General features: G+C 44.0%; 1 protein-coding gene across 1 annotated transcript in view; it reads right to left on the reverse strand.

Moving 5' to 3' along the window:
* CCDC141 (coiled-coil domain containing 141) overlaps positions 1-14,728 on the reverse strand; it is a 162,768-nt gene extending 148,040 nt beyond the window's left edge. The window contains exon 1 of the mRNA XM_069733219.1: positions 14,627-14,728. Within this exon, the coding sequence (XP_069589320.1) occupies positions 14,627-14,728 (102 nt within the window). The remainder of the gene's footprint in view (positions 1-14,626) is intronic.
* Between the last annotated feature and the right edge of the window lie 12,415 nt (positions 14,729-27,143).

A 27,143-nucleotide genomic window follows, 5' to 3' on the forward strand; every position in this document is an offset into this window, starting at 1 on the left:
AGACTAAGAATTCTCCTAATCAATAATCTCTAATTTCATTAATTTATTCATTCTAAACTCCTGTTTCTTTTGGATAAAGAATAGAATTAAAAAAAGAAAAAAGACTGTTGGGACACATTTATCAATAATGTCTATTTCCGAGAAAGTGTAAATTAAGCTTGAAAGTTGTTGAAAGTAGACATTTTAAAGTCAGATACCTTCGATACAACAGTTCAGATTAGAGCTGTTACTTCACTGTTAATCATCTCTCCCTACAGAAGTGAATTTTGTGACTTTCTGCAACTTTTTAAGAAGTCATAATTTAATCTAATTTGTATAAACAACTACGCCCACTTTATAGAGCAGTTTCAAAACTGGCACAAACAGTGTAAGACAGCAAAAAGTCTCACGTTTTTGTACAGCAAAATTTGCAACTTTTATATAGCAAAACTCTGACAAAAAACCCTTGTTAACTTGCTCCCTTATACTAGACAACCTAAATATGTGCCATATTTATTATAGGTCATGCGCATGGCCGTTTTGGCACAGTGGACAGCTTTTTTTGTGTGGCGCATGCGCAGCGGGTGTTGTGTTGTGTTCACATCACCTTGGGCAGAGCATGTGCCTTACTACCATTTGTTCGTGTATTTGGCGCCTGCGCAGTATGTATTCAGCACTTGCACACAGCAGCTCCTTGACTACCCTCACATTTCTCTGCCGCTGGTGCATGTGCACTGGCTGCCGTGTCCTTCAGGTGGCGCGTGCGCCCTACTGCCGCTTGATATTGCACTTTGCTTCTTACGGGCTGCATCCGATGTCTGCACACAGCAGCTCCATTACTATGGTTACGTTCTACAGCCGGCGCATGCACATTGGTTTGCGTCCTCTAGGCGGTGATTTCCGGTTGTTTCGGCGTTCTCACAGCTGCTGCAAATCTCCTGATTCCGGTATGTGTATATATAATTCTCTAAGTGGTGCTTCAGACTCACTTCCTCTGCCCCTGACGAAGCCACTGCTTGTGGCGATACGCGTTGGGCTTCGGCCCCTCTCCTTTCTTGGACGACACTTTTGGCTCCTGCGATCTCCAATTATGACTGCTCACATTCTTTAGCAGTCCACCTGCAGTCCACTGTAATGTATACTTACATTTCTTGCTTCCTTTGCATCTGGGTCCTGGTTGGTCGTGCTCAATGTTCAAACTTGCAATGTCTAATTATTATGAGTAATTATTTGTCATGCATTTTGTAGACCAGGTTCTGGGGATCTAGTACCTTCTAGTTACAACTTGCACCTCCATTAACATTATTATCAAGCAAGCCTGCTTTTTACAGCGGCACCTTTGATATGCTACTCATTGCCTCTGTACGTTGTGTGTGGCTCTGATTTTTGTGTTTTTGTGATATTTATATTATTATTATATTACATATTTTTTGTTTTGAGACACACTACACTGAGTTTCAACCTACCCTACCAGGTGCTGGTCCTAATTCTGTTTTTGCATTGGATGTACTGTATATTTTGAGCCCTTAACATTGGCTCTGGATGTATTGCTGTGTTCAAGCCTTTACTATTGCTACATGTTTTGTTGCCCAGTTTGTATGGGGGGGGGCATACATCAACCAGGTTATTTTTGTGTGTTTTTAAATGTTTTTATAATATTGTTGGTCTGTGTGCACACTTAAATAAAGATTTCACTGTTTACAATTTTGGTGATCTCCACATCAGCATGTTCTTTTTTTTCTTTGCCTGTTATTAATGCCTTTTACATGCTGATCCCGAGGTCTTATCGCATCCTGTCCTATGGTGCCCTCCATTCTTTGTTTATACATATTTATTATAGCTTTTCATCTTGTTCAGTAAATCTGCCTAAGGCCAGGGTCACACTTGCGAGTTCAATGCGAGAAACTCAGGCGAGTCTCTTGCATCAAGTCCTGGCACTGCTGCCGGCACTCGGGACCAGAGCATTCAGCTGCATAGAAATACATGCAGCCATAAACTCCGGTCCCGAATGCCGGCAGCAGTGCCAGGACTTGATGCAAGAGACTTGCCTGAGTTTCTCGCATTGAACTCGCAAGTGTGACCCCGGCCGAATTTTTAGACTTTTTAGTTTAGGTTTAGACCACTTGTTAGTTGGATTACGGTACTTTGTACCAGAAATTTGTCCTAAAACTTTGGCAACATTTTTATCCCATGGTGTCGCGCCCTTGGCCACATCCCTTGATTTTTCAATTCCTCCAAGTCTCAGAAAGGGTCTGAAACATATAATAAATATGGTACAAGTCATCACAGACATTTTGTTAAAAGTTGCATTAAAATTTTGGCTCATTTAGCCTGATAAATTTCCCCCACCTCTTTCATTGTTTTATTGACAACCGCACCTGGGTCGCATCATTATCCTATACTATAATATTGGTTTCAGACCAGCTATAGTCAGAATCTAGCCTCTCCCAATACCGTATGTCCATGAATGAGAAATAGTTTCTCCATCAATTCATGTAGAATACTATAATTACACTGCAATCTGTACTTGTAGTGTATGTAAGGGTAGGACAGGGTGGTAGTCGTGGCTGAGGTAAGTCTTGCACACCGTGACCTCCCCTCATATACACTCCATGACTCTGTCAGCATACCTGCAGCTCCTTTTCCCTTGGGGCTTCCTATAAAGATCTGCATGTTTTCCTCAGCCGAAGCAGAATAATCAGTTACAGTCCTGTTGAATGCTTAAACAATGAACTTTACTTGAAACGGGCACATAACGGTTCTTTTCAGCATTTACAGCAGGCTTTTACAATACACAGTTTCTTCTCTGTCTCCTTTCTTTCCTTGTCAGCATTTACATCAGGCTTTGCATTACACAGCTTCTCCTCGTTCTGTCTTTCCTTCATCTTTACTAAGCCCGATTCAGGAACGGACCCTGCTTACCGGTCCTCCAGCGTCCTCTGTGCCCAATCTTACTTTAGCAGGGATTCCTCTAAACCATTTCACCCTGGTCCCGAGTACATCCATCCACTTAGCAAGCTGCCACATTGTGAGTTACCTGTCCGTACTGCTTAGTTCTTTTCTAGCACCTACAGCCACAGTCCCACTTATACTGCGCTGTCAGTGACCCTTTCAATGCCTTCCTTCTTTCTCTAATAGCCTTCCTGATGCAAATTTCCAGATGTTTCCCAGACTAATTGCCATTAGCTCCTCCCACTTAACTATTTACAAGCTGAATAACTCTGCACCCCCATCTAGTGGCCTAACTAGGGTACTACGCTTTTCCCTACAACTATAACGGTAATTATACATAGCAGGGAAATGCACAACATTGACACTTACAATGACATTACAAGTAATATAGACAGCTCCTTGTGTCCCTTACATTTACACTGAACTGTCGGAGGAAGCGAGATGGGTCATTGTAAATAAATCATAAGAGTAAGAGGTTTGTTCACGAAAGGATTAACACTGAACAGTAATAGCACGAAGTCAAGACTAAACACTAATGTGTCTCTGCTACTAGATCCTATGCTCCATCAAGCATCTCATTGTAACAAGTCTATTACCTGTACTAATATGTCATAAAACGTGCGCGTTCTCCCATGAAATGTGATTACAATGCTGGCAGAGCTCCCAAAAAGCTTTTGCAATATATATACCGTAGATGGTTTGATTTTGTCATCATGGAACTGTTGCTGGAATATTTTTTTCTATTTGTGTTCATGTGATAATACATAGAATAAGTAAAGCTGAAGTATAGACAATGGTGGCTGTTACTGGGAAAGGAAGCTTGGCCTTGACAAAATGATTCAGCTATACCCGCTATATTGATGGGTTCGGCCGACAATCTAATGTGTAAGACTAATTGACTTCATAAGGTCATGTTCACATATTCAGTATTTTGCCTCCGTATTTGTAAGCCAGAATAAGGAGTGGAACAATCAGAGAAAAAGTATAATAGAAACATATGCCCCACTTCTGTATTTATCACCCACTCCTGGTTTTGGCTTATGAATACTGATGTAAAATGCAGACCAAACACTGAATGTGTGAACGTGGTCTCAAACAGAATAGACTAGCGCATGCTGCAGTTCTCCACACTTTGGGCCAGAGCTGGTACATTAAATACCATTTTTCCATGTGTTGTCAGTATGCTTTGCACAGAGACCGCACACATGTAAAATACACTCGTCTGAATAAGGCTATAGGGTGAGTTATCATCCAATTAAAAGGGGTTTTCTGGGCTTGGGTTAACTGTATGTGACTGCAGATTGACGAATTGTGGCAGCGTGCATGTTGTCACGTTTTTCCAATATTCCCATTAGGAGCTGGCAGTTTCACGCATAAATATGCAATTTGTATACTAGCGGTCACATGCCGACTAGTGGCATCAAGATTCTCTCCTATTGAGAGAAGCTGGACTTGTCTAGTCAGTACCTGACTGCTTGCTTGTACCTGGAATATTGGTGAATTATGATTGACGATCTTTTCCCTTTAAAAGGAATCTATTGCCAGGTTTTTGCACCATAATATAGAGGTAGAGAGAGAGACCCCAAATCCAGCGATGTGTCATCTACTGGAGTGCTTGCTGTAGTTTTCTTAAAATCATGGGGTTTTCAGCAGGAGATTATCACTAGAGGACTAGTGAACATGCTGCCATCTAGCCTAAATATTCATGTTTTCTGTATGAACACCTACTAGCAGCTTTCTGCCTATGCACAGTGTACACAGAAATCTGCCAATCAGTGGTGTGGGCGGGGTTATACAGAGCTCCGCTTTCAGAAAACTGGTAGATTTGCAGCAGGTAAAACTGACTTTATAGAAAAAATACAATAAACAGCCAATTAAGTGACACATCACTGGAATCAGGGTGTCTGCCCCTCCATCATGTTCCTCTCAGAAGGGGTAGCAAAAACCTGCTGACACATTTTTTTTTAAGTATTTGTTCTGACATTAGATTTACAGAATCCTTACCAATATTCTGCTACATAAAGGACTGCCAGCGTGGCCGGTGCCAGCGTGGGCACCAGGTCCGCCGCGCATCATCACAAGTTCAACTTTATTGGCATCCTGGAATGTCAGGTTCACGCTTCCATCATCCTTCCTTGGCATCTGCAACTCGGCCAAGTAGGTGCAATGACACTATTACATGGCGCCTGCTGTGCTGAGATGTGCAGCGCTGAGATTAGCGCTTCAGAACGCTCGCTGCAGAGATCGGCGCAGTGGGGGAACGAGAGGGAGAGGTGAGTTTTGTTGGTTTTATTTTCAAATCAATAGGTACATTGTGGGTGCCATAATACTGTATAAATGACTGAGTAGTGCATTATACTGTATGGAGGACTGTAGAGAGTGCATTATACTGTATGGACTATGGAGGATTATGAGGAGTGCATAATACTGTATTGAAGACTATGGGGAGTTCGGTATATTGTAAGGAGAACTATTGGAAGTGCATTATATTATATGGAGGACTATGAGGGGTAAATTATACTATATGGAGGACTATGAGGGGTGCAGTATACTATGTGGAGCTCTATGGGAGTACAATTATACTATATGGAGGACTATGTGGAGTGAATTATACTATATGGAGAACTATGGAGAGTCAATTATACTATATGGAGTGCTATGGGAGTACATTATACTGTATGGAGGACTATGAAGAGTGCATTATACTATATGGAGGACTATGGGGAGTGAATTATACTATATGGAGAACTATGTGAATGAATTATATTATATGGAGCAGTAGCATAGCTACCGGGGGGCAGAGGGGGCTGTTGCCCGGGGCCCCGTGCTCTGAGGGGGCCCACCCGGAGCTACGCTACTGCAACTGTATCGGTGCCCACAGCACGCTGATACAGTTACATTCTGCAGCAGAGCAGGGAGAATAGATTTCCCTGCTCTGCCATCCGGCCACTATGGGGCCTCTGAGCAGGCATGGGGCCCCGGTGCCAGCATTGGGCCCCCTGCCTGTCATCACAAGGTCAGCTGTACCAGCATTCAGCTGGTACAGCTGATCGCATTGATGGGAAAAGGAGCGCTACACTCCTCCCATCATCCCCCTCTCAGCATCTGATGTCACCGACACAGACACTGACAGGGGGTGCGATGATGTCACTGCCCAGCGCCCGCTGTCAGGAAATGAGCGGGCGTTCAGAGCTGTGGAGGAAGCAGGAGGAAGACAAGTGAGTATTTTTTATTGGGGCTGCCTTATATTACAGGGTTTGCCTATAGGGGTGCTGCCTTACACTACAGAGTCTGCCTATGGGGGTGCGGCCTTATACTACAGGGTCTGCCTATGAGGGTGCTGTCTTATACTACAGGGTCTGCCTGTGGGGTGCTGCCTTATACTACAGGGTCTGCCTATGGGGTGGTCTTATACTACAGGTTCTGCGTATGGGGGTGCTGCCTTATACTACAGGGTTTGCCTATGGGGATGCTGTCTTATACTACAGGGTCTGCCTGTGGGGTGCTGCCATACACTACAGAGTCTGCCTATGTTGGTGCTGTCTTATACTACAGGGTCTGCCGATGGGGTGCTGTCTTATACTACAGGTTCTGCGTATGGGGGTGCTGCCTTATACTACTTGGTCTGCCTATGGGGGTGCTGCCTTATACTACAGGGTCTGCCTATGGGGTGCTGCTTTATACTACAGAGTTTGCCTATGGGGTGCTGTCTTGTGCTACAGAGTCGTGCTGTGTATAGGGGAGATGTATAGGGAGGAGACTGGGGACATTATTAAATGTAAAGTGGGCACTTATTGTTATAGGGGACCTCAGGTTACTGTGACTATCTAAGGGCCACACAGGGCATTATTACTTTCTAGGGGGCAAAATATGGGCACTGTTTTCTAGGGCACTTTCACCTGGCATTACTATATTCTAGAGGGTCGTTTAGAATTTAAAGGGCTCAGAGAACCACACAGCAGGTGCAGTAATATGGACACATACGGCAGCAGTAGCTCAGAATTGGGATATGAGGAGTTTGTGCAGGTTGGGAATAGATAGTGATGGGGGCTGGAATATGAGAAGTGAAATATGTCTTTGTAGTATTCTCTGCAGACGAGTCCTGGCTGGAAGAAGTTGTCATGTTGGTCTGGGCAAGATGGAAAAGACATGAAAAGTGAACGACTCCATCAGAAAGAACGTCAGCGGTAAGTCACCATCTATAACTGTGCTGTGATCTCTTATATGTTCTGTAAGACTTGTATCTACCACCACTGACCATATGGCGGTAATATCCATGTTGGTCTTTATATAGAGATTATTTTCAGTAACAGCGCGGTCATCTGCTGAGGTTCTGCTCCACTATTGGGGTGCGTCACCCAGTTGTAGTCAAGGTTACCTGGTTAGGGGCCCACTCAGAAGTTTCGCCCCCCTGAACCAAAACCCTAGCTACGCCTCTGATATGGAGGACTATGGGGAGTACATTATATAGAGGACTATGGGGTACAGTATACTATATGAAGGATTATGGGTGCAGTATATAATATGGAGGACTATGGGGACCATTATACTGTATGGAGGGCTTTTGTAATATTTCGAGGGCTATGTGGGGGTCATTAATGCTGTATGCAAGCAATTATAGTGTGAAGGTTTTTATGCGGTCCATTATACTGCATGGAGAGCTGTCTGGGTGGTTACAGGTGAGGGATCATACTGTGATGGGGGTCACCATAATTTGCCTGGGGAGTTGAGGTGGGGTACAGTAAGGTCATGATACTGTGCATGTGGAAGATATTGTGGAGGAATTCTCTGTGGGGGAATCATACTGTTTGTAGTGCACTTTTTTGACATCATACTTTACAGGTGCCAAGAAAGGATGATCTTGGGCTTCAATAGGAGGAATATTACTTTATAAAGGCTACAATGTTGTGAGATACGCTCTTGTGTGACCCCACTGCATATTTTTCTCTTGTGGGGGGAGGGGGGTGGCAATTAGAACTGCTGCTATGGGGCCACATGATTTCTAGGGGATATAATTCAAGTTGAATTTCATGAAGAGTGTAAGCTCTTATCATTAGCAATGTCCTCTCCCTCATCTGTACAATGCAAGCCAAGCTCTTATGATAAGGGGGGTCCTCTCCTCTCTCCTGTAAAGTTTAAGCTCATAAAGTCAGCGGGGTTTTCTCTCATCTAGAGTGTCATCTCTTATGATCAGCAAGGTCCTCTCTCTTCTGCAGAGTGTCAGCTCTTATGATCACTGGGGTCCTCACTCTCTTCTGCAGAGTGTCAGCTTTTATAATCAGCGGGATCTTCTCTCTCTTCTGTAGAGTATAAGCTCTTATGGTCAGTGGGGTTCTCGCTCTCTTCTGTAGAGTATAAGCTCTTATGGTCAGTGGGGTTCTCGCTCTCTTCTGTAGAGTATAAGCTCTCATGATCAGCAGGGTCCTCTCTCTCTTCTGTAGAGTATAAGCTCTTCTGGTCAGTGGGGTTCTCGCTCTCTTCTGTAGAGTATAAGCTCTTATGGTTAGCGGGATCCTCTCTCTCTTCTGTAGAGTATAAGCTCTTATGGTCAGCAGGGTCCTCTATCTCTTCTGTAGAGTGTAAGCCCTTCTGGTCAGTGGGGTTCTCTCTCTCTTCTGTAGAGTATAAGCTCTTCTGGTCAGTGGGGTTCTCGCTCTCTTCTGTAGAGTATAAGCTCTTATGGTCAGCAGTGTCCTCTCTCTCTTCTGTAGAGTATAAGCTCTTATGGTCAGCAGGGTCCTCTATCTCTTCTGTAGAGTGTAAGCCCTTCTGGTCAGTGGGGTTCTCTCTCTCTTCTGTAGAGTATAAGCTCTTATGATCAGCAGGATCCTCTCTCTCTCTTCTGTAGAGTGCTGTCTCTTATGGTCAGTGGGGTCCGCTCTTCTGTAGAGTGTAATCTCTTATGATCAGTGGGGTCCTTCTCTTCTGCAGAGCCTCAGCTCTTATGATCAGCGTGGTCCTTCTCTTCTGCAGGTGTCGGCTCTTATGATCAGCGGGGTCCTCTCTTTCTCTCTTGTAGAGTGTATTTTCTGAGCAATTAAAAGCTTTCCAGTATGGAGATTTGCCACAAATCAAATTTTTGGGGAAAGTTTGGCAAAGTCAGCTAATTTGAATTTTAAAAGACCCGCTCATCTCTACTCAATAGTCTGTCATAGGTTTGTTACACGATTTAATTGCTGTGACTTTCAGCCTACAGCAGGGAAAACACTATTTTAAGCCATTCCATTCTTACTTAAAATAGTCCTTGCCTCCCTTGCTATGTCTTGCTGCAGCTGTTTGCAGCGTGGGTCTGTTCTAAACATTTTCACCATTGTAAACTATTCTAACCAAAGATCTCAGGCTACAAAAATACCCACAGTCTTTTGACGTGTTTTAAAAGAATGAAAGATTTTGATTTTCTTCTGCCTAGTTACAGAAAAATTCCTTCCATCCAGCATCTGACAGTCCAGAAGATGGCCCTTGTTTTTAGTGCGGAATAACAATACATAGTGAAACATCCCAAAACCAGTATCGTTTATGCATAGCCAATTATAAAACTACCATGAACATAAAAAAAAAGTTTTAACGATGATTATACACTTTATTTTAGATTCACAAGTGATATATTATTTCTTGACTGTCTGATGATCTAGAATATTTAGAATCGGCCACCCTTCAAGTCCTATTAATGCTAGATTAAAGAATGTATTTTTGTTGGAATGTGTTTTGCTTTCGTGCTATTAGTTAATACTTTTTGAAGAAATTTTCAAGAAAGATCCTCCGACAATTTTTCTCTCCATCTTCTCATCTGAGAGATTTTGATCACACTCTGATCTAAGTTTGATCAGAGTGTGATTTGCATAATTGACCCGATTCTTTTGGGTGAGAGACTATAGGCTCGTGTGATCCTAGCCTAAGAGTGTTTTATCAGAAAAGTTATTGAGGTTCTGAGAGTCACCGGTAAGAGGCGGTGATACGCAGACAGAGTCTGAGATGTCCCCAGTTTGGGTAATTAACTTTCCAACAACTTTTTTTTTTTTGCATAACACACAATGTAATGTGACATTATACCAATCATTTTAGTAATAATATGAATGAATTCTAGGTAAACTTGCCAGATACAGTTACTTATAAGGTGTTGGAAGCAGAGTTTGCAGATCGATCCTCAGAAGTTTGAATTGGAGTTGAATGTCCTTAAATTGCATTTACACGTGAATTCGAACACATTGCGATTCGATAACAAAAAAATGCATGGCTGCCATTTTGGAGAACCACGTAGAGCCAGCAATTATTTTTAAAAAATCACCCCACCAGTTGCCTCTCTGGCTGCTTGCTACCAGTCAAGCGGTCCTTTTCTTTATTTTGTAGTGCTCCGCATCTCTGTATAGTCATGACATACGCCGCGACCTTACAACATGCAGTGACTGAGCCGAAATACCTGGCCTATAATGAAGGAGATGGAGATGCGGTGCATGACGGCAGAACGAAGAAGAGCGGAAGGCTGGTGGCAAGCAACGGGCAAGCTGGAGAGATGAGCAGTGAGGGGAGTATCAGGTGTTTGGTTTTTTTTGTTTCTTATATCTTATATTTACTATGTTCTGGGACCTGGAAGTACCACAGAGCATAATAAGGAATATTCGGTTCATGGCAAATGTATTTACTGTGGATTGAACCCTTTGGAAAACCTTAACAAAGCCGATGAATTCAAATCCCAACGATCCGCTAATCACTCTTTGGAAGCTTACATAAATAACCATTGTATGTTCTATTACGCACGCGTGTGATTTAGTAATAACCAGTTTAAGCAGTGGTGTAACTTGAAGCCTGTGGTCCCCAATCAAATAAGGCCCCCATTTCTGGGGATCTTTAAGAGTAATAGTCTTATCATATGGGCCCCCCTAGGCCAGGGCCTGGGTGCAATTGCAACCCCTACACCTACTATAATTACACCCCTTAGTTTGTCACTTTGTGGTGGATTATTTTGCCCTTTTATAATCTAAGACTATGAGATGATACACCACAGGGATGTGTCTACAGTGCATGCGTACTCCAGATAATAACCTGGGCCTCATGCCAAGCTACAGCCAAGGCCATTATCCTTATTAAAATTTAAAACATCAAAAATAGTACTGTCTAAAGGATACATGATAGGTATACAATTAACCCTCGGCTCAACAGAACTTTCTAATACACACAAGCACACAAACATATCATAAATGTGTGGAATGGAGTTCAAACTTCCTGACCCAAACCAACATAGAGTGATCCAGAATATCGCCAAAATTCCGATATATGTTAGAATGTTCAAAAGCATTTGGAATTGTGCAAACATACCAAGATAGTAACCTTTACTCTAACACATCCATGAGAAGCAATGGATTGAAACTGAAAGGGCAGTGAGGATGATCAATGAATGGAACAGGCTGCCGCTGGAGATGGTGAGTTCTCCATCAATGGAACTCTTCATAGGCTGGACAGACATCTGTCTGAGATGATTTAGTGAATCCTGCTTTGAGCAGGGGTTGGACACGATGACCCTGGACATTTCTTCCAACTCTAACATTCTAGGATTTTAACGTCAGACTGCCGTCGTCTTCGGTACAGGTCGTGCATCTTATTTCTTGCCTTTCTAGTCACTTGACCTCTGCAGCCAATCACAGGTCTCAGAGGTCAGGTAGCTAAAGAACAAGATGTCATTGTTTTCTGTTTCACCACAGATCGGAGTAGCCTGTGTTGGATTCACTGGGGTAAGAGCGAGTGATTATAATTTTATTGATTTAAAAACACATGGTTTGTGCATTTTCTTTCTTGTCTCAAACCCCTTCTGGAAAAATATTGATATAAAGGCTGATCTGACAACACATTTCACAACACAACCTGCATTCATTACCAAATAGATATCTTAGACCTGATCAGGCTCGTGTATGCCATGACTGAATGGCTATATAGCACATTTTTTGCAAGGACCCAGATGTGGCCCCACACGTATCGCCGTTGTACCCACTTTTGTTTTTAATGATGTTTTATGTCAAGTGTTGTATCATGTGCCAATAAAGTTTATATATACATTTTTTACTATTTTCAGGTGTAGTGTGCATAATTGCAGTAGGTAGTCCTTTTTCTCTCCTTTTGACACTGCACCTACTATGCCCCCATACCAATCACTCAATTAAAGTGATCAGGTGATTTATCCTGCACAAATAGCGGGCAGCATAAATCACAGCCTGGCTGCACGATTACATACATTTACATTATTCTCTGAATTGCTCCATAACTTTTCAGAGAAAATATCCCTAGAAGGTCCCATCCAGGGACTGTTATGGGTGTGTCAGACGACGAAGGCAGATGCCGAAACGCGCGTTGGGGCAGGGCGCATCCCGGGGACTCTGAATCTACAGGCACAAGGTAATTTATTGGGTGGCTCATGGCTAACTCTTGATGTGACTAATTATACTTTGAGCTATGGATGCATACATATGCTTGGTGACTAGTAGCCTCATTTCAGCCCCCATGCATGATGAACTTTATGTATACTGGTTTAACCTTTGAAATGCCTGTACACTTTTTGCACTTATCTCATTATTAAGATTATATTGTGCTTCTAATTTGTGTGGCATAATGACTCTTTATAGGACTATATAAGCATACCATGATATAATAATTCTTTCTGGGCCACATTGTGTATATTTATATTGAGTTTCAGGCAATCAGTGTCCCCCACGTTGCCCCCTCTTTCTTTTGGTACCTTCCCACCCCTCCTTATGGTTTATGTATCCTTAAATAAACATTCTCTTTATTTAAAGTACTGAATATTTGTTCGGGTTTTTGTCTTTCGTTGTGTCTGAGGTTGCAGACCGTCGCACTGCATCCAGCTGCAGAAGGTCTCAGCGGTTGTTTACAGACTTCTTCCTAGTAATTCTGACTTTAGGACCCAGTGGCAACCTCCCCCGGCTCTAGTTGACCCACCTGAACCAGGGTGTTTATAACTCCCAGCTTGCTGCTGGAAGTTGCCGGTGATATTTCCGTTTCCATTTCCCTGTTGAGGCTTGGAGCTATAACAGTCTGCCATCTTCCTCTTTGATGTTTGGAGGACGTCTGTGTTTCTCTCTGAGTCTACTCAAGCTAAGTGTTCCCCTTGTTTGTGTATCCCATCTGTCTTTAGTGGTAGTGGGGATTGACTAATGTCATCCTATCCTTTCCTATTCAGGAATTATTGCCAGGGTCAGGCAGGGGCTAGAAATCCTGCTTCGCAATAGGTGCGGAACTTATCGGGATGCTTAGGGCAGACAAGGTGACATTAGATCTCCCTAGGGGCCTCCACTTCCCCCTTTCCTATTGTTGGGTTCCCTTCCCCCTATCCCTTCGTGTTGCACTTAGTCTTTCCGACACTGTGCGTGACAGGGACCATACTGGAGACCAGACTAGACTGGCTCCGCTCCTGGTTGGCTTTTCTCTGAGTCGGTCCAGGTGATTGACATGTCTTTCCCTCACATGTACTTGGGAAGACACCTGTTAATCACCTGCATCGGCGCTGGTAAGAGCTACTCTAGGACAAGCTCATCTAGTTTGGTCTTGGGCTATGATTCCCAGACGGATTTTCAAAGTAAATTCTCTCTGAGACACTTGATCATTTCAGAGAATAGTATATGTGAGAGCAAAAATGTTAAGGCCAGGCAAAGTTGGCCATCCCAAAGGTATCATCATGAAACAAAAACCAATGGAGCAGAAACGTGCAAGAACCAGGGTGTTCTCCCATAGAGACATTTCCTCTAGGACAGGGGTCCCCAACTCCAGTCCTCAAGGCCCACCAACAGGTCATGTTTTCAGGATTTCCTTTGCATTGCACAGGTGATGCAATTATTACCTGGGCAAGACTAAGGAAATCCTGAAAACATGACATGTTGGTGGGCCTTGAGGACTGGAGTTGGGGACCCCTGCTCTAGGAGACAATACAGTGCCCCAGAATTATCACTGTTGCCGTACACTCACAATGCACAAGCTTTTACAACTTTGCTTACCATAATTTTTGGAGAAACATAGATATCGGTGGTCACTCATTGTGGATTGTCTGCGATTTTGTAGAAGTATCACTTCATATTTCTTTGCACAAGTTGGTGATTCGGTGCTGGGAGAAACCTGAGTGCTATCTGCTATATCTACCTATGTTCCTACCCAACTTTCCCAGAAAATTCTAAGAAATATCTGAGCAAAATTTTCAACAAATGGACAGAGAAGGGAGATTCCAAGACTCAATCGATAAGAGATTTGCTTTTCATTGTTCTGTGAAGTCATGCTTTAAACAAGCCATCATTCACAATCGCACCATATTTTTATGGTAATGGACAATTTCCATTTGCTTATTTTTTTTAAAGAAACCATCTATCGTTATTTGCATACAGGTTTTTAATTCTGAGTACTTAATTTACGAAAAAAATCATTGATTATTTTTGGAAAATGCAGCCAACGCCATGGAGGATGCCAAAGGCTACATCACGTGCAAGTTATCCCCATCAATGACGCAAAAACTTTAAGGGTTAATAATACTACATGACATACAAAACTTACATCTTATAAATACCAGCAGAGGCGATACTGTTACCCAGCCAGCGTGCAGCCATACCATACATTAACCGCCTCAATGCCATTAACAGTTCAGAAGTGAAGGTCATGGGCAGCAAAATGTTTTGGAAATAATATGCAATGAGACTGTTCTTACCTTGAGAATGGCAATCACAATTCTAGATTCTCCGGCTTGGATAGCCACAGAACTGACTGTGGTAGTCGATAATTGTCCAGTTGGGCTCCCGTCTCCAGACATGATGTCCCAATGAGCAAGTCGGTAAACTATCCACCAAATATGTGTCTCAAATTTAAAGAACCCTTCTTCTCTACAAGGACAACTTGTAAAAGTAGTGACCAAGGATATATGAAATCATTGAGGAGAAAGCTCAGGCAGCCCTGATTACATGAGCAGAAGGAAAGAACAGGCGGTTAAAAATAGATAGTCCCATTGAGTTTATCATCCTCCGGCTTGTGAGCTGACACTCCCCTCACTTCTCAGCACAGATCTGCCTGTGCACTTGTAGTGCTGTAGTGTCAGGGATGTAGTCGACCACAGTCCCCGGCTTCTGGACAAGCAAATGGAAAAAAAAAAAGCCTCTTCAGGCAAAGAAGCTAAATTTGCTCCCACTGCACGTATCAGTGAGAACTTTATAATTAAAGTGCTCACTTTTGACTTTGCTGTACAGTGGGCTATCCTGACTCCGACCTGAGTAATTGGATTGAACAGCACAAACGACCTAAATGACCTAACTAGATTCTTTGTTACTTACACATAGAAAATACATTTATTTCCAGCAGTCAAAACCTAAAACGTTCACGTGTTGCGGCATATTTTCCTTGCTGACGTGCAGATGGGTTAAAGAAGCAGAAAAGTAAAGGAGATTTTTAAAAATTTCATCTACACGCTGCGTGAAAATTCAATGCGAAAATTGGCTTGCATTGCAGATTTTAGCATGTCATTTTCTTCCGTGGATTTTCACTGTGGATTGTAGTCTTTTAAAAAGCATAGGATTAATGAAGTTGTCCAGGATGTTAACATTGATGGCCAAATTGGCGAGGGTGTGACACCCCACACCCCGACGATCCACTGTTCCCTGTGTCGGACGGAACTGCTCAGCACAGCTGCGTCAACGGAATAGTGGCTGCGGCCAGGTACTGCATATTCGCCCCCTATTGTTTTGAATAGGGTGCAAATGTGCAGTACCCAGCCGCAGTTCTGGCTTACATCGGGAACAGCTGATTAGCAGGCGTGCAAAGTGCTGCACCCACAACAATCAGACATTGATGACATATTCTTCTAAGCCATCAATGCTTAGCTATCCTAAAGTCCTGGACAACCTCTTTAAGATCTGAGCAAATCTGCAACTAAATCTGAATGTGTCATGCAGATTTTGATAGGGATCTTTGTCAAAATTATATATATATATATATATATATATATATATATATATATATATATATATATATATATATATATATATATATATATATATAATATATTACATTGCATATAAATGTAACCTTGGCTCCCTTACCCCCAGAATCTTTTTTGCACCAAAAGCCAATTTACTACAACTAAAAGAATTGATAGACTTTACCTTACCACAGACATGGCATTGGCCTGAGTGGATTTCATTACACTGTATGGACAAAAGGTTTAGGACACCTGAACATAACACCTGCAGAAGATTTTATCACATCCCATTCTAAAGGTACCTTCACACTAAACGATATCGCTAGCGATCCGTGACGTTGCAGCGTCCTCGCTAGCGATATCGTTCAGTTTGACACGCAGCAGCAATCAGAATCCTGCTGTGATATCGTTGGTCGGGGCTAGAAGGCCAGAACTTTATTTGGTCGCTGGCTCTCCCGCTGACATCGCTGAATCGGCGTGTGTGACACCGATTCAGCGATGTCTTCGCTGGTAACCAGGGTAAATATCGGGTTACTAAGCGCAGGGCTGGTTACCATTGTAAAAGTAAAAAAAAACAAACACTACATACTTACATTCCGCTGTCTGTCCCCGGCGCTGTGCTTTCCTGCACTCACTGTGAGCACAGCGGCCGGAAAGCACAGCGGTGAGGTCACCGCTCTGCCTTCCGGCCGCCATGCTCACAGCCAGTACAGAGAAGCAGAACGCCGGGGACAGACAGCTGAAGGTAAGTATGAAGCGTTTGTTTTTTTTACTTTTAGGATGGTAACCAGGGTAAACATCGGGTTACTAAGCGCGGCCCTGCGCTTAGTAACCCGATGTTTACCCTGGTTACCGGCATCGTTGGTCGCTGGAGAGCGGTCTGTGTGACAGCACTCCAGCGACCAAACAGCGACGCTGCAGCGATCCGGATCGTTGTCTGGATCGCTGCAGCGTCGCTTAGTGTGAAGGTACCTTAAATCCATAGACTTTAATTTGCAAATATAACCGCTTCTGTAGTGGCGTAACTTGAAGCTTGTGGGCCCCAATACAAAAGCATCAATGGGGCCCTCAACTATTGCAAGTTTTTAATAGTAATGGTCCTTTCATATTGGCCAGAGGGACCTTTAGGGGCCCCCTAAGCTCCAGGGCCGAGGTGCAATTGCAACCACTGCACCAATAAAAGTTATGCCCCTGAGCTTTTTCTCTTCTGGGAGGGCTTTATAAAAAATTTTGGAGCTGTCAGTGAGAAGTTTTGACAGTTCATCCAGAAGAGCATTTTTAAGGCCAGACACTGATGTTGTAGGAGAGGCCGGGCTCACAGTCTCTGTTCTGGTTCAACCCAAAGGTGTTGGATGGGGTTGAGGTTCAGGCTCTGTGTGCAACAAGTGCCTCCATACCAAGCGCCTCAAACTACGTCTTTATGAACCCTTTAGGAATAGTGGTTCTGTGCTCCCACCTTTGAATGGATTGAGTCTGGTGCTACACTACTCCCGTTACAGCATATCCACATCAGTGCAAGGCCTGCAGGCACTGTATGTGCATCCAGTGCTCCAACTGCATCCTTCCCAAAGCTCCACAATTGCCTGCTGCTGCAGCTTGTTTACGGTCTATATACCAATTTTTTATTTTTTTTCCAAAAAATCCCCCTTCCCCCCCCCCCCCCCAAAAAAAAAAAGAATACAGTCTGTTCTGTCAGACTGAGACCTGTTGAAAAGTGATAGTTTGTCAGGCATACGTAGAATAGTTGTGTGTGTGCTACCCTTGTGCCCTTTTTTTTTTTTTGCTGTTTTAAATTCATCGAAAAAGGCCTCATATATCTCTGTGCTCCAAGTTTGGTCATTGGAGGCCGATGTACTTACTTTGTGGCTGTGTGATACTCAAATTCTATACAGCACTATTTAGCATCCAAAAAAGTTCAAAGGCCACAGATTTGCCAGTGTGGTATTTCCGTTACAGCCGTCAACCGTCATACAGTGGGGCAAAAAAGTATTTAGTCAGTCAGCAATAGTGCAAGTTCCACCACTTAAAAAGATGAGAGGCGTCTGTAATTTACATCATAGGTAGACCTCAACTATGGGAGACAAACTGAGAAAAAAAAATCCAGAAAATCACATTGTCTGTTTTTTTAACAATTTATTTGCATATTATGGTGGAAAATAAGTATTTGGTCAGAAACAAACAATCAAGATTTCTGGCTCTCACAGACCTGTAACTTCTTCTTTAAGAGTCACCTCTTTCCTCCACTCATTACCTGTAGTAATGGCACCTGTTTAAACTTGTTATCAGTATAAAAAGACACCTGTGCACACCCTCAAACAGCCTGACTCCAAACTCCACTGTGGTGAAGACCAAAGAGCTGTCAAAGGACACCAGAAACAAAATTGTAGCCCTGCACCAGGCTGGGAAGACTGAATCTGCAATAGCCAACCAGCTTGGAGTGAAGAAATCAACAGTGGGAGCAATAATTAGAAAATGGAAGACATACAAGACCACTGATAATCTCCCTCGATCTGGGGCTCCACGCAAAATCCCACCCCGTGGGGTCAGAATGATCACAAGAACGGTGAGCAAAAATCCCAGAACCACGCGGGGGGACCTAGTGAATGAACTGCAGAGAGCTGGGACCAATGTAACAAGGCCTACCATAAGTAACACACTACGCCACCATGGACTCAGATCCTGCAGTGCCAGACGTGTCCCACTGCTTAAGCCAGTACATGTCCGGGCCCGTCTGAAGTTTGCTAGAGAGCATTTGGATGATCCAGAGGAGTTTTGGGAGAATGTTCTATGGTCTGATGAAAGCAAACTGGAACTGTTTGGTAGAAACACAACTTGTCATGTTTGGAGGAAAAAGAATACTGAGTTGCATCCATCAAACACCATACCTACTGTAAAGCATGGTGGTGGAAACATCATGCTTTGGGGCTGTTTCTCTGCAAAAGGGCCAGGATGACTGATCCGGGTACATGAAAGAATGAATGGGGCCATGTATCGTGAGATTTTGAGTGCAAACCTCCTTCCATCAGCAAGGGCATTGAAGATGAAATGTGGCTGGGTCTTTCAACATGACAATGATCCAAAGCACACCGCCAGGGCAACGAAGGAGTGGCTTCGTAAGAAGCATTTCAAGGTCCTGGAGTGGCCTAGCCAGTCTCCAGATCTCAACCCTATAGAAAACCTTTGGAGGGAGTTGAAAGTCCGTGTTGCCAAGCGAAAAGCCAAAAACATCACTGCTCTAGAGGAGATCTGCATGGAGGAATGGGCCAACATACCAACAACAGTGTGTGGCAACCTTGTGAAGACTTACAGAAAACGTTTGACCTCTGTCATTGCCAACAAAGGATGTATTACAAAGTACTGAGATGAAATTTTGTTTCTGACCAAATACTTATTTTCCACCATAATATGCAAATAAAATGTTAAAAAAACAGACAATGTGATTTTCTGGATTTTTTTTTCTCAGTTTGTCTCCCATAGTTGAGGTCTACCTATGATGTTAATTACAGACGCCTCTCATCTTTTTAAGTGGTGGAACTTGCACTATTGCTGACTGACTAAATACTTTTTTGCCCCACTGTATATCTCTGTGCTCCAAGTTAGGTCATTGGAGACCGGTGTACTTACTTTGTGGCTGTGTGATACTCTAATTATATACAGCGCTATTTAGCATAAATTAACTTTAAAAAAAAATTGAATACAGTCTGTTAGGTCAGGCTGAGGCCTGCCAGGTGTTTGGGTTTGAAAAATCGTAGATTTGCAGGCATACTGATCACATATTATTCCGCTAGTAATAAAGACATTTGTGTTGAGCTTTTGAAATAGTGCAGTAGTCCATTTAAAATGGTTGAGGCAAGGGACGGGGAAGTGGACGTGATGCTGATGGTGCATCCAGAGGACGAGGCCATGGGCAAGGTGAAAGTGGGTAACAACAAAGACCCACATCTTCTCGCTCGACCTTCCTGTCCCAGTTTCTGGGGGACTGCAGCACACCACTATTGAAATGAGAGCAGTGTGAAACGGTTGTTGGTTGGATAGCGGATAATGCTTCCAGTCATTTAGCCACCACCTTGTCTTCCACACGGTTAAGTCTGAGTAGCAGTGAGTGTGGTCAGGATATTCCTCACCCTGATCCTCCTTCCTCCCACCATGCCGAGTGCCCTGAGACAACTGATCCCATACTTGGACACTCTGAAGAGCTGTTAAGTTTTCCATTTCAAGATTCAAAAATCTCTGCCGGTCAACTTGAAGTGGGAAAAGATTAGATCGCATGTAGAGCTGCCCAAAGCTTTGACCAGCCCCGGTCACACAAAGGCGATGGTGGGAAAGTGTCACAAGAGGTGGACGATGATGAGACACAATTGCCAGAAAGTCAAAAGGAGGATCAGGGTGCGGATGTGGAAGACGAGGTGGTGGATGACATAGTGAATGACCCAACCTGGCAGGAGGACATGCATAGCAAGGACAGCAGCACAAATGGGGAAGGAGGCATATCCCCGAACAGGCAGGAAGAAGCAGTGTGGTGGCCACAGACAGAAGGCGTGCATCCGTTCCCCGTAACACCAACATGAGTGAAGTTGCCATTCCACCTGTGAGATCTTCCCGAGTCTGGCTATTTTTTAAAGACTCTAATGATAACCCCAAACAGGCCATTTCCAGCACCTGCCATGCCCGCATCAGCATGGGTTGCAAAACAACCAGCCTGACCACCACCAGCATGATCAGGCACATGCCAGCAAAGCACCCGACTTTGTGGGCTGAACCCCACGCTCCAGGACCACTGCCTGCTGGTCACACCACTGCTTCTTCCACTGTTTTGCATAGAAGCCAATCCCCAGTACACCATGCATGTGAAGATGCCTCTAGCCCTGCACCTGTTGTGGCCCACAGTCAAGCAGCACCATCAGCAAGCGCATCCACGTCCTTGTCCCAGCACAGCGTTCAGTTGTCTATAACCCAGTCTTTGGATCGCAAGCAGAAATACCCAGCCAATGCCCCACGGCCACAGTCCTCAATTCTAATATTTCTCTTCTGCTTGAGCGTGAAATGCTGCCTTCTAGGCTTGTTGAGATGGAAGCTTTCCACAACCTGATGGCGGCGGCCGTCCCAAGATACTCGATCCCCAGTTGCTACTATTTCTCCCGGTTTGCTGTATCGGCGTTACACCAGCATGTGTCCCACAACATTACCCGTGCCCTCAACAATGCTGTTACCGGGAAAGTCCACCTAACCACGGACACGTGGACAAGTGCTTGTGGGCAGGGAAGGTACAGCTCAATTACGGCACACTGGGTTAACATAGTGGAAGCCGGAACCCAGTCGGACCTTGGTATGGAACACATCCTCCCCACGCCAAGGATTGCTGGCCCTACGTCAATCAGGGTTGCCCCCACAGTTTACAGCTCCTGCACCTCCTCTTCATCCCACATGTCTGAAATCAACATATCAGTCAGAAGCTTGAAGCACTGCAATACTGCCTCAGCCAAGCGGCAACAGGCTGTGCTGAAGCTAATCTGCCTAGGTGACAAACTGCACAATGCAGAAGAGTTGTGGACAGCGCTAAAAGAGCAGTCAGATGTTTGGATGACACCGCTGAACCGACAACCAGGTATGGTGTGTGTGACAATGGCCGTAACAATGGCGGCTCTGAGGCAAGGTAAGCTCACAGACGTACCTTGCTTGTCCTATGTGCTTAACCTCGTGGTTCAACATTTTCTGAAAAACTACCTGGAACTGCCGGATCTGCTAGTGAAAGTATGCCGTCTGTCTGCCCATTTCAGAAAATCAGCTACAACTTTAGCCGTGCTTCAGCAATGCTTTCAGCTTCCAGCTCACAGACTGTTGTGTGATGTCCCCACGTGCTGGAACTCTACACTGCATATGTTGGAAAGGATTTGTGAGCAGAAGAGGGCCGTTGTTGACTACCAACATCAACAAGGCCGTTGAATTTCGGGTCAGACTCCACACATAAGACCACAGGAGTGGACATGGATGTCATACATATGTAACATTCTCCAAAACTTTGAGGACTGCACCAAGATGGTGAGCGGCGATGATGCCATAATTAGCATCACCATCCCGCTTCTCAACATTCTGAAAAACTCTCTGCTCACAATCAAAGAGCATTGCAGGCGGAGCACGAGAACATAGAGCAAGGAAACATACAGGGGGATTACACTCAGCCAAGCCTCATGTCTTCTCAATGTGGATTGGTAGGCAATGAGGAGGAACAGGAACTACTTTCATGCGCTATAGATGGTACTACAAACACATCTGTATTAGCTTCTGTTCAGCGAGGATGGCCTGAGGATAAGGAGGAGGATGAGGATGACGAGGAGGACAGCATGGTCAGTTGTCCTGTTGGTGAGGACACAGAAGTCTTGCCTGTTAGCAGTCTGGCACGCATGGCTGACTTTGTTGCGCTGCATTTCACGTGACCCCCGGATTATCACAATTTTGGGTGACACTCATTACTGGTTGGTGACACTTCTAGACCCACGCTACAAGGAGAACTTTCAAACTCTTCTGCCTGAGGCAGAGAGGTGTACTAAAATGTTGCAGTACCACAGGGCTCTTGTAGCGGAATTACGTAGAACATTCCCATGTGAGAACGCTGGCAGCAGACTTCAGAGTTTGTTGTACAACCAAGGACTTCAAGCGAGAGAGACAGAAGTACAATCCAGCTCAGACAGGGGAACAATGGCCAAGGTCTGGGACAGTTTTCTCAGACACTCCCATCGTGGCGGCACAGAGGCAAGGGGTGCTGTCACAAGAAGTGCAATGTTTGGGAAGATGGTGAGGGAGTACCTTGCAGATCGTACAAACGTCCTCCATGATTCCTCTGTGCCTTTTAATTCTTGGGTATCCAAGCTGGACACGTGGTATGAACTGGCTCTCTACGCCTTGGAGGTCCTGGCCTGCCCTGCTGCTAGTATTCTGTCAGAGAGGGTTTTTAGTGCCGCTGGTGGAATATCACAGATAAGCGCGTCCAACTGTCAACTGAAAATGCTGACAGGCTGACTCTTATCAAAATGAACAAGGCCTGGATTGGGAAAGACTTCTGTACACCACCAAGTGAAAACAGCGAAACATAACCTGAAATACATTCTCTCTTTTGGGGAGGTGTATTCTCATGCGCCTCTTCACAAGCACACATGGGTATATGCTTCCAGATTTGGTCTGTTTGTTTTTATCCTCCTCCTTATCCTCCTCCTCATCCTCCTCATCCAGAACCACTATATCACAAGGGTGAACGTGGTCTGTACGGTGCATGTTGGCCAAGGGGCCTGTGATGGCACTCTTTTATTTTTAAAAAAAAGGATTTTACATTGGGGAATTGGGCATGACATTACATTGGGCCTACTTCTTAACTCTGTCTCCTGCAATCTAAAATGTAACTGCTACTAGATCACCAGGGTGAACGTGCCCAGTACTGTTATAGGCCATTGAAGTTTGGGCTAGGGGCATGCGATGGCACTAGTGTATTTTTAAAAAGGTACCCCCATTGAGGAATTGTTTGGCAGATCATGCACTGCATTAAAAGTCTCAGAGACCCACACCACTACATGGACCCTAATTCTTAACTCTGTCTCCTTCAATGTCTCTTCCTTATCTCCGACGACATGACCAGGGTGCACGTGCTAAGTACTGTTATAGGCCGGTGAGTTTTGGGCAAGTGGGCTGTGATGGCACTATATTTTTAAGTCCAAAAAGGACAACACATTGGGGAATTGGGCATGACGTTTCTTTGGGCCTACTTCTTAACTCTGTCTCCTGCAATCTGTCCTGTACCTGCCAGTAGATCACCAGGGAGAACGTGGTCTGTACAGGGCATTTAGGTCTAGGGGACTGTGATGGCACTATTTTAATCAGTCCAAAAAGGACCCCACATTGGGGAATTGGGCATGGCATTCCATTGGGCCTACTTCTTAACTCTGTCTCCTGCAATGTCTCTTGAATAACTGCCACTAAATCACTAGGGTGAACGTGCTTTGTACTGTTATAGGCCGGTGAAGTTTGGTCAAAGGGGGCTGTGATGGCACTAGTCTATTTTTACAAAAGGTACCCCCCATTGGTGAAACCACATCCTTGTTGGCAAACACTTCATAACATTTGTGTACCTTAAAGAGCTCACTTGAAAAGCTCCTTTTTGTGTTGTCTGGTTGCTAACATTGGACACAATACACTTCATATAAATTTGATAAAGCAATGCTGTTACTTTGCCTCCGTAGTTCATTAAAAATATAGCTTTGTACACTATATTTGTTTCTCTCCTTGCGAGCCTTAACTTTGACTGCCTCAAATGTACAAATGGAGAATATACAAATGGTGATTTGTAAACAAGGTTGAAATACTGTATACCGAATGCATTCAGACAATTACATAGCTGCATTTGTTGTGACAGATATTGCTCATAGCGACACAATCTTGATAAATGTTTGTTTATTTGCTTCACAAACAGTTCTAAATCTCTGTTTGCTGTTTGTCATTGTAAAACCTTAAGGTTTACTGAAACTATGCCAGTGGTGGTTTGATCTAAATCCTTGTGGCTTTTATTTTCTAGGGGTTTATGGCCCCTCGTCTGATGACTGCACGATATCTGTTTCATCCAACCTTGAAAAGTGGTCACTTGAAGGTGTGGGTGAAACTAGAGTTACTACATACTGTTATTCACTATATAAGACCAGAGAAACATGACTAAAACAGATGACAAAACTGGGGTACCTGTACATGTACAGTGTGCTGATACCCGCATAATTGGGGATGCCCATGCAGTGTAGGTAATCTCCCAGAGGTTCTCTGTCTTGGTGTTGCTTCTCTGATATTCCAGACGGATGATGTTTAAAAGCCTCTTGGTGATTAACTACACTGTTTGTAGTTAATCTTCATATATACGTAATCACTATATTTATTTAATCCTTATATCTACTTATTAACCTGTGTATGTTAACACATACAAAAGTGTACACCCTCACACTATTCAATCATACTATTCCTTGAATTTTGTAGTTTGCTATAAAATTGCCTTGTATTGCAAGTATTTGCCTTTTTTAAAGCCGTATCTGAACCTTAGTGTTAAGAACATGTCAAATAAAATTGCCAAATTCTCCTGTAAATAACTGTGCAAAGAGGGAACCATCATACCATTAAAAATATGAGTGAATTTTCCTGGGCGCATACAGTATGTGGGCTCCAAGGCCTAATGGGGTGCATATGACTGACTATGCAGCAGGGCTCGCCTTCCTGCCAATGTATAAAACAAAGGAGTATGGAGCACATAATGCATATTGTGAAGTGGATTTTCATGGGCCCATCCAGTATGTGGGTTCTAAGGCTTATTGGGGTGTATATGAATTGATAGCAGGGCAGGCCTTGAATTCAATGCAACACTTTTTCAGGAGTCCCCCCTGGACATCTTATGACAGGGGTATTGTGGTGCGTCATAATTCTTGGCAGCCCATCCACTCACAGCATAGGCTACAACAGCTTAGGAGACCCACTGTTTCATAATGGCCCTTTAAGAAGATTAATGCCGCCCGATGCACCAGTAAAAATAGGCTCTGTGACTTTGAGTCCCTCCTTCGTAAATAAAACAAGGTGGGTCTGCTTATGTGTCACACCCAACATGGCCGGCTAGGGATGTTAAATACTACAATGACATTTCCCAGTGAATGCATTTGCAGTGGTTGAAAGCAATGTTAAAGTTGAAAAATGCTTCAAAAACGCTGAGTCTGAACTAAGCCTAAGTGGGAGAGGAAATTTTCGGTCTGGGGTGAAATATTTGGCCTTACAGGCAAGTCATTAACCTGCAATGGATGTACCTTAACATATTTCCCTGCTAAACCCGTTTTGGTTTCATTTTCATGTGTTTTTTGTGGCACTGGGAAAAATGGCATGAATCTCGGAAAATAGGCTGTGAACTAGGAGTCAGGAATGTTTCCAGGGGCGATCCCCATGAGGTTCCTGTGTCATTTGAGCAGTGTTTCATTTTCAGACATTTTAGACCTTAAAAGGACCCCCAGGGGGATCGCGGTAAAAATACTCCGGTCTACCATAGACTTACATTGGGCTCGTTGTTCTGGCCGAGTACCTGAGTATTCCAATTTGCTCGACACGAGCAACGAGCACCCGAGCATTTTAGTGCTCGCCCATCACTAGTGGGAACACTTAATCTCTTAATCTTCCACGGATTTCACTGCCCGGGGAATATTGGACTGAAGGGGAGGTGGTATTGTTGTTCCCTTTTTCTCCCCTACCCCTGTTTGCACTTCGCCTTTAAGTAATGTGTTCATGTACTATGTGATACTGCTACATATGTAAATGTATTACCACTGTTTACATTGAGTACTGCTATGCATAAAGCGTATTATTCATGATATATATACATATCTGATTGTTAACATGTTTGTTAGGGAAAGTAAGCACCCCGGGCCGGTATAGTGTTAGGGGAGTAGTATCCCAAGTTGGCCACTAGATGAGGGCATTATAGATGTTAGGTATAGCTTAGGGCAGAGGTCCACAAAGTTTCTGACCTTGAGAGCCACATTTAGCTCTGAGAGAGGTTCGCGAGCCACATTCAGCTCCCGCACCCTCACAATAGTGGCAACTAGGGTTGAGCGAAACGGATCGTTCATTTTCAAAAGTCGCCGACTTTTGGCAAAGTCGGGTTTCATGAAACCTGACCCGATCCCTGTGTGGGGTCGGCCATGCAGAGAGAGAGAGAGAGAATGAATAAAACAAAAATAAAAAATTCCCATTGACTTTGCATTGGATTTCGTGTTTCGGTCGATCCCCGACTTTTCGCCATAATCGGCCGATTTCACTCGACTCGACTTTAGAGATAGTCGGGTTTCGCGAAACCCGACTCGACCCTAAAAAAGTAAAAGTTGCTCAACCCTAGTGGCAACCAAAGCCGCCCATTACAGGCATAATGATATCAAAAGATTTTCCACAAAAATCAATCACCCCAAAGCAGTATACAAAGATCCAGGGGTTCCTACAATACCCCCATTCAGTATTCTACTATAAAGCACTCCCAAGACACTGTCACATCCAGTTTCAAGCACCTCCTCCGACAGGTGGTGTCATCTTGTCTCCAGCGTATCATACTTAAATCATCTCAAAACCCTAAGACCAGTATATGTGCATCCTGATCTGCTCTTCTGTGCAGGGCTACTCACAAAATTCACCATTTTCAGATGTGCTCCTCATACCTGTTTGCTAGAACTGGAGCTAATTCACCAAGCTGACAGACAGCCGC

This window comes from Ranitomeya imitator, chromosome 7 (assembly GCF_032444005.1).
Source record: "Ranitomeya imitator isolate aRanImi1 chromosome 7, aRanImi1.pri, whole genome shotgun sequence".
Classification (NCBI taxonomy): domain Eukaryota; kingdom Metazoa; phylum Chordata; class Amphibia; order Anura; family Dendrobatidae; genus Ranitomeya; species Ranitomeya imitator.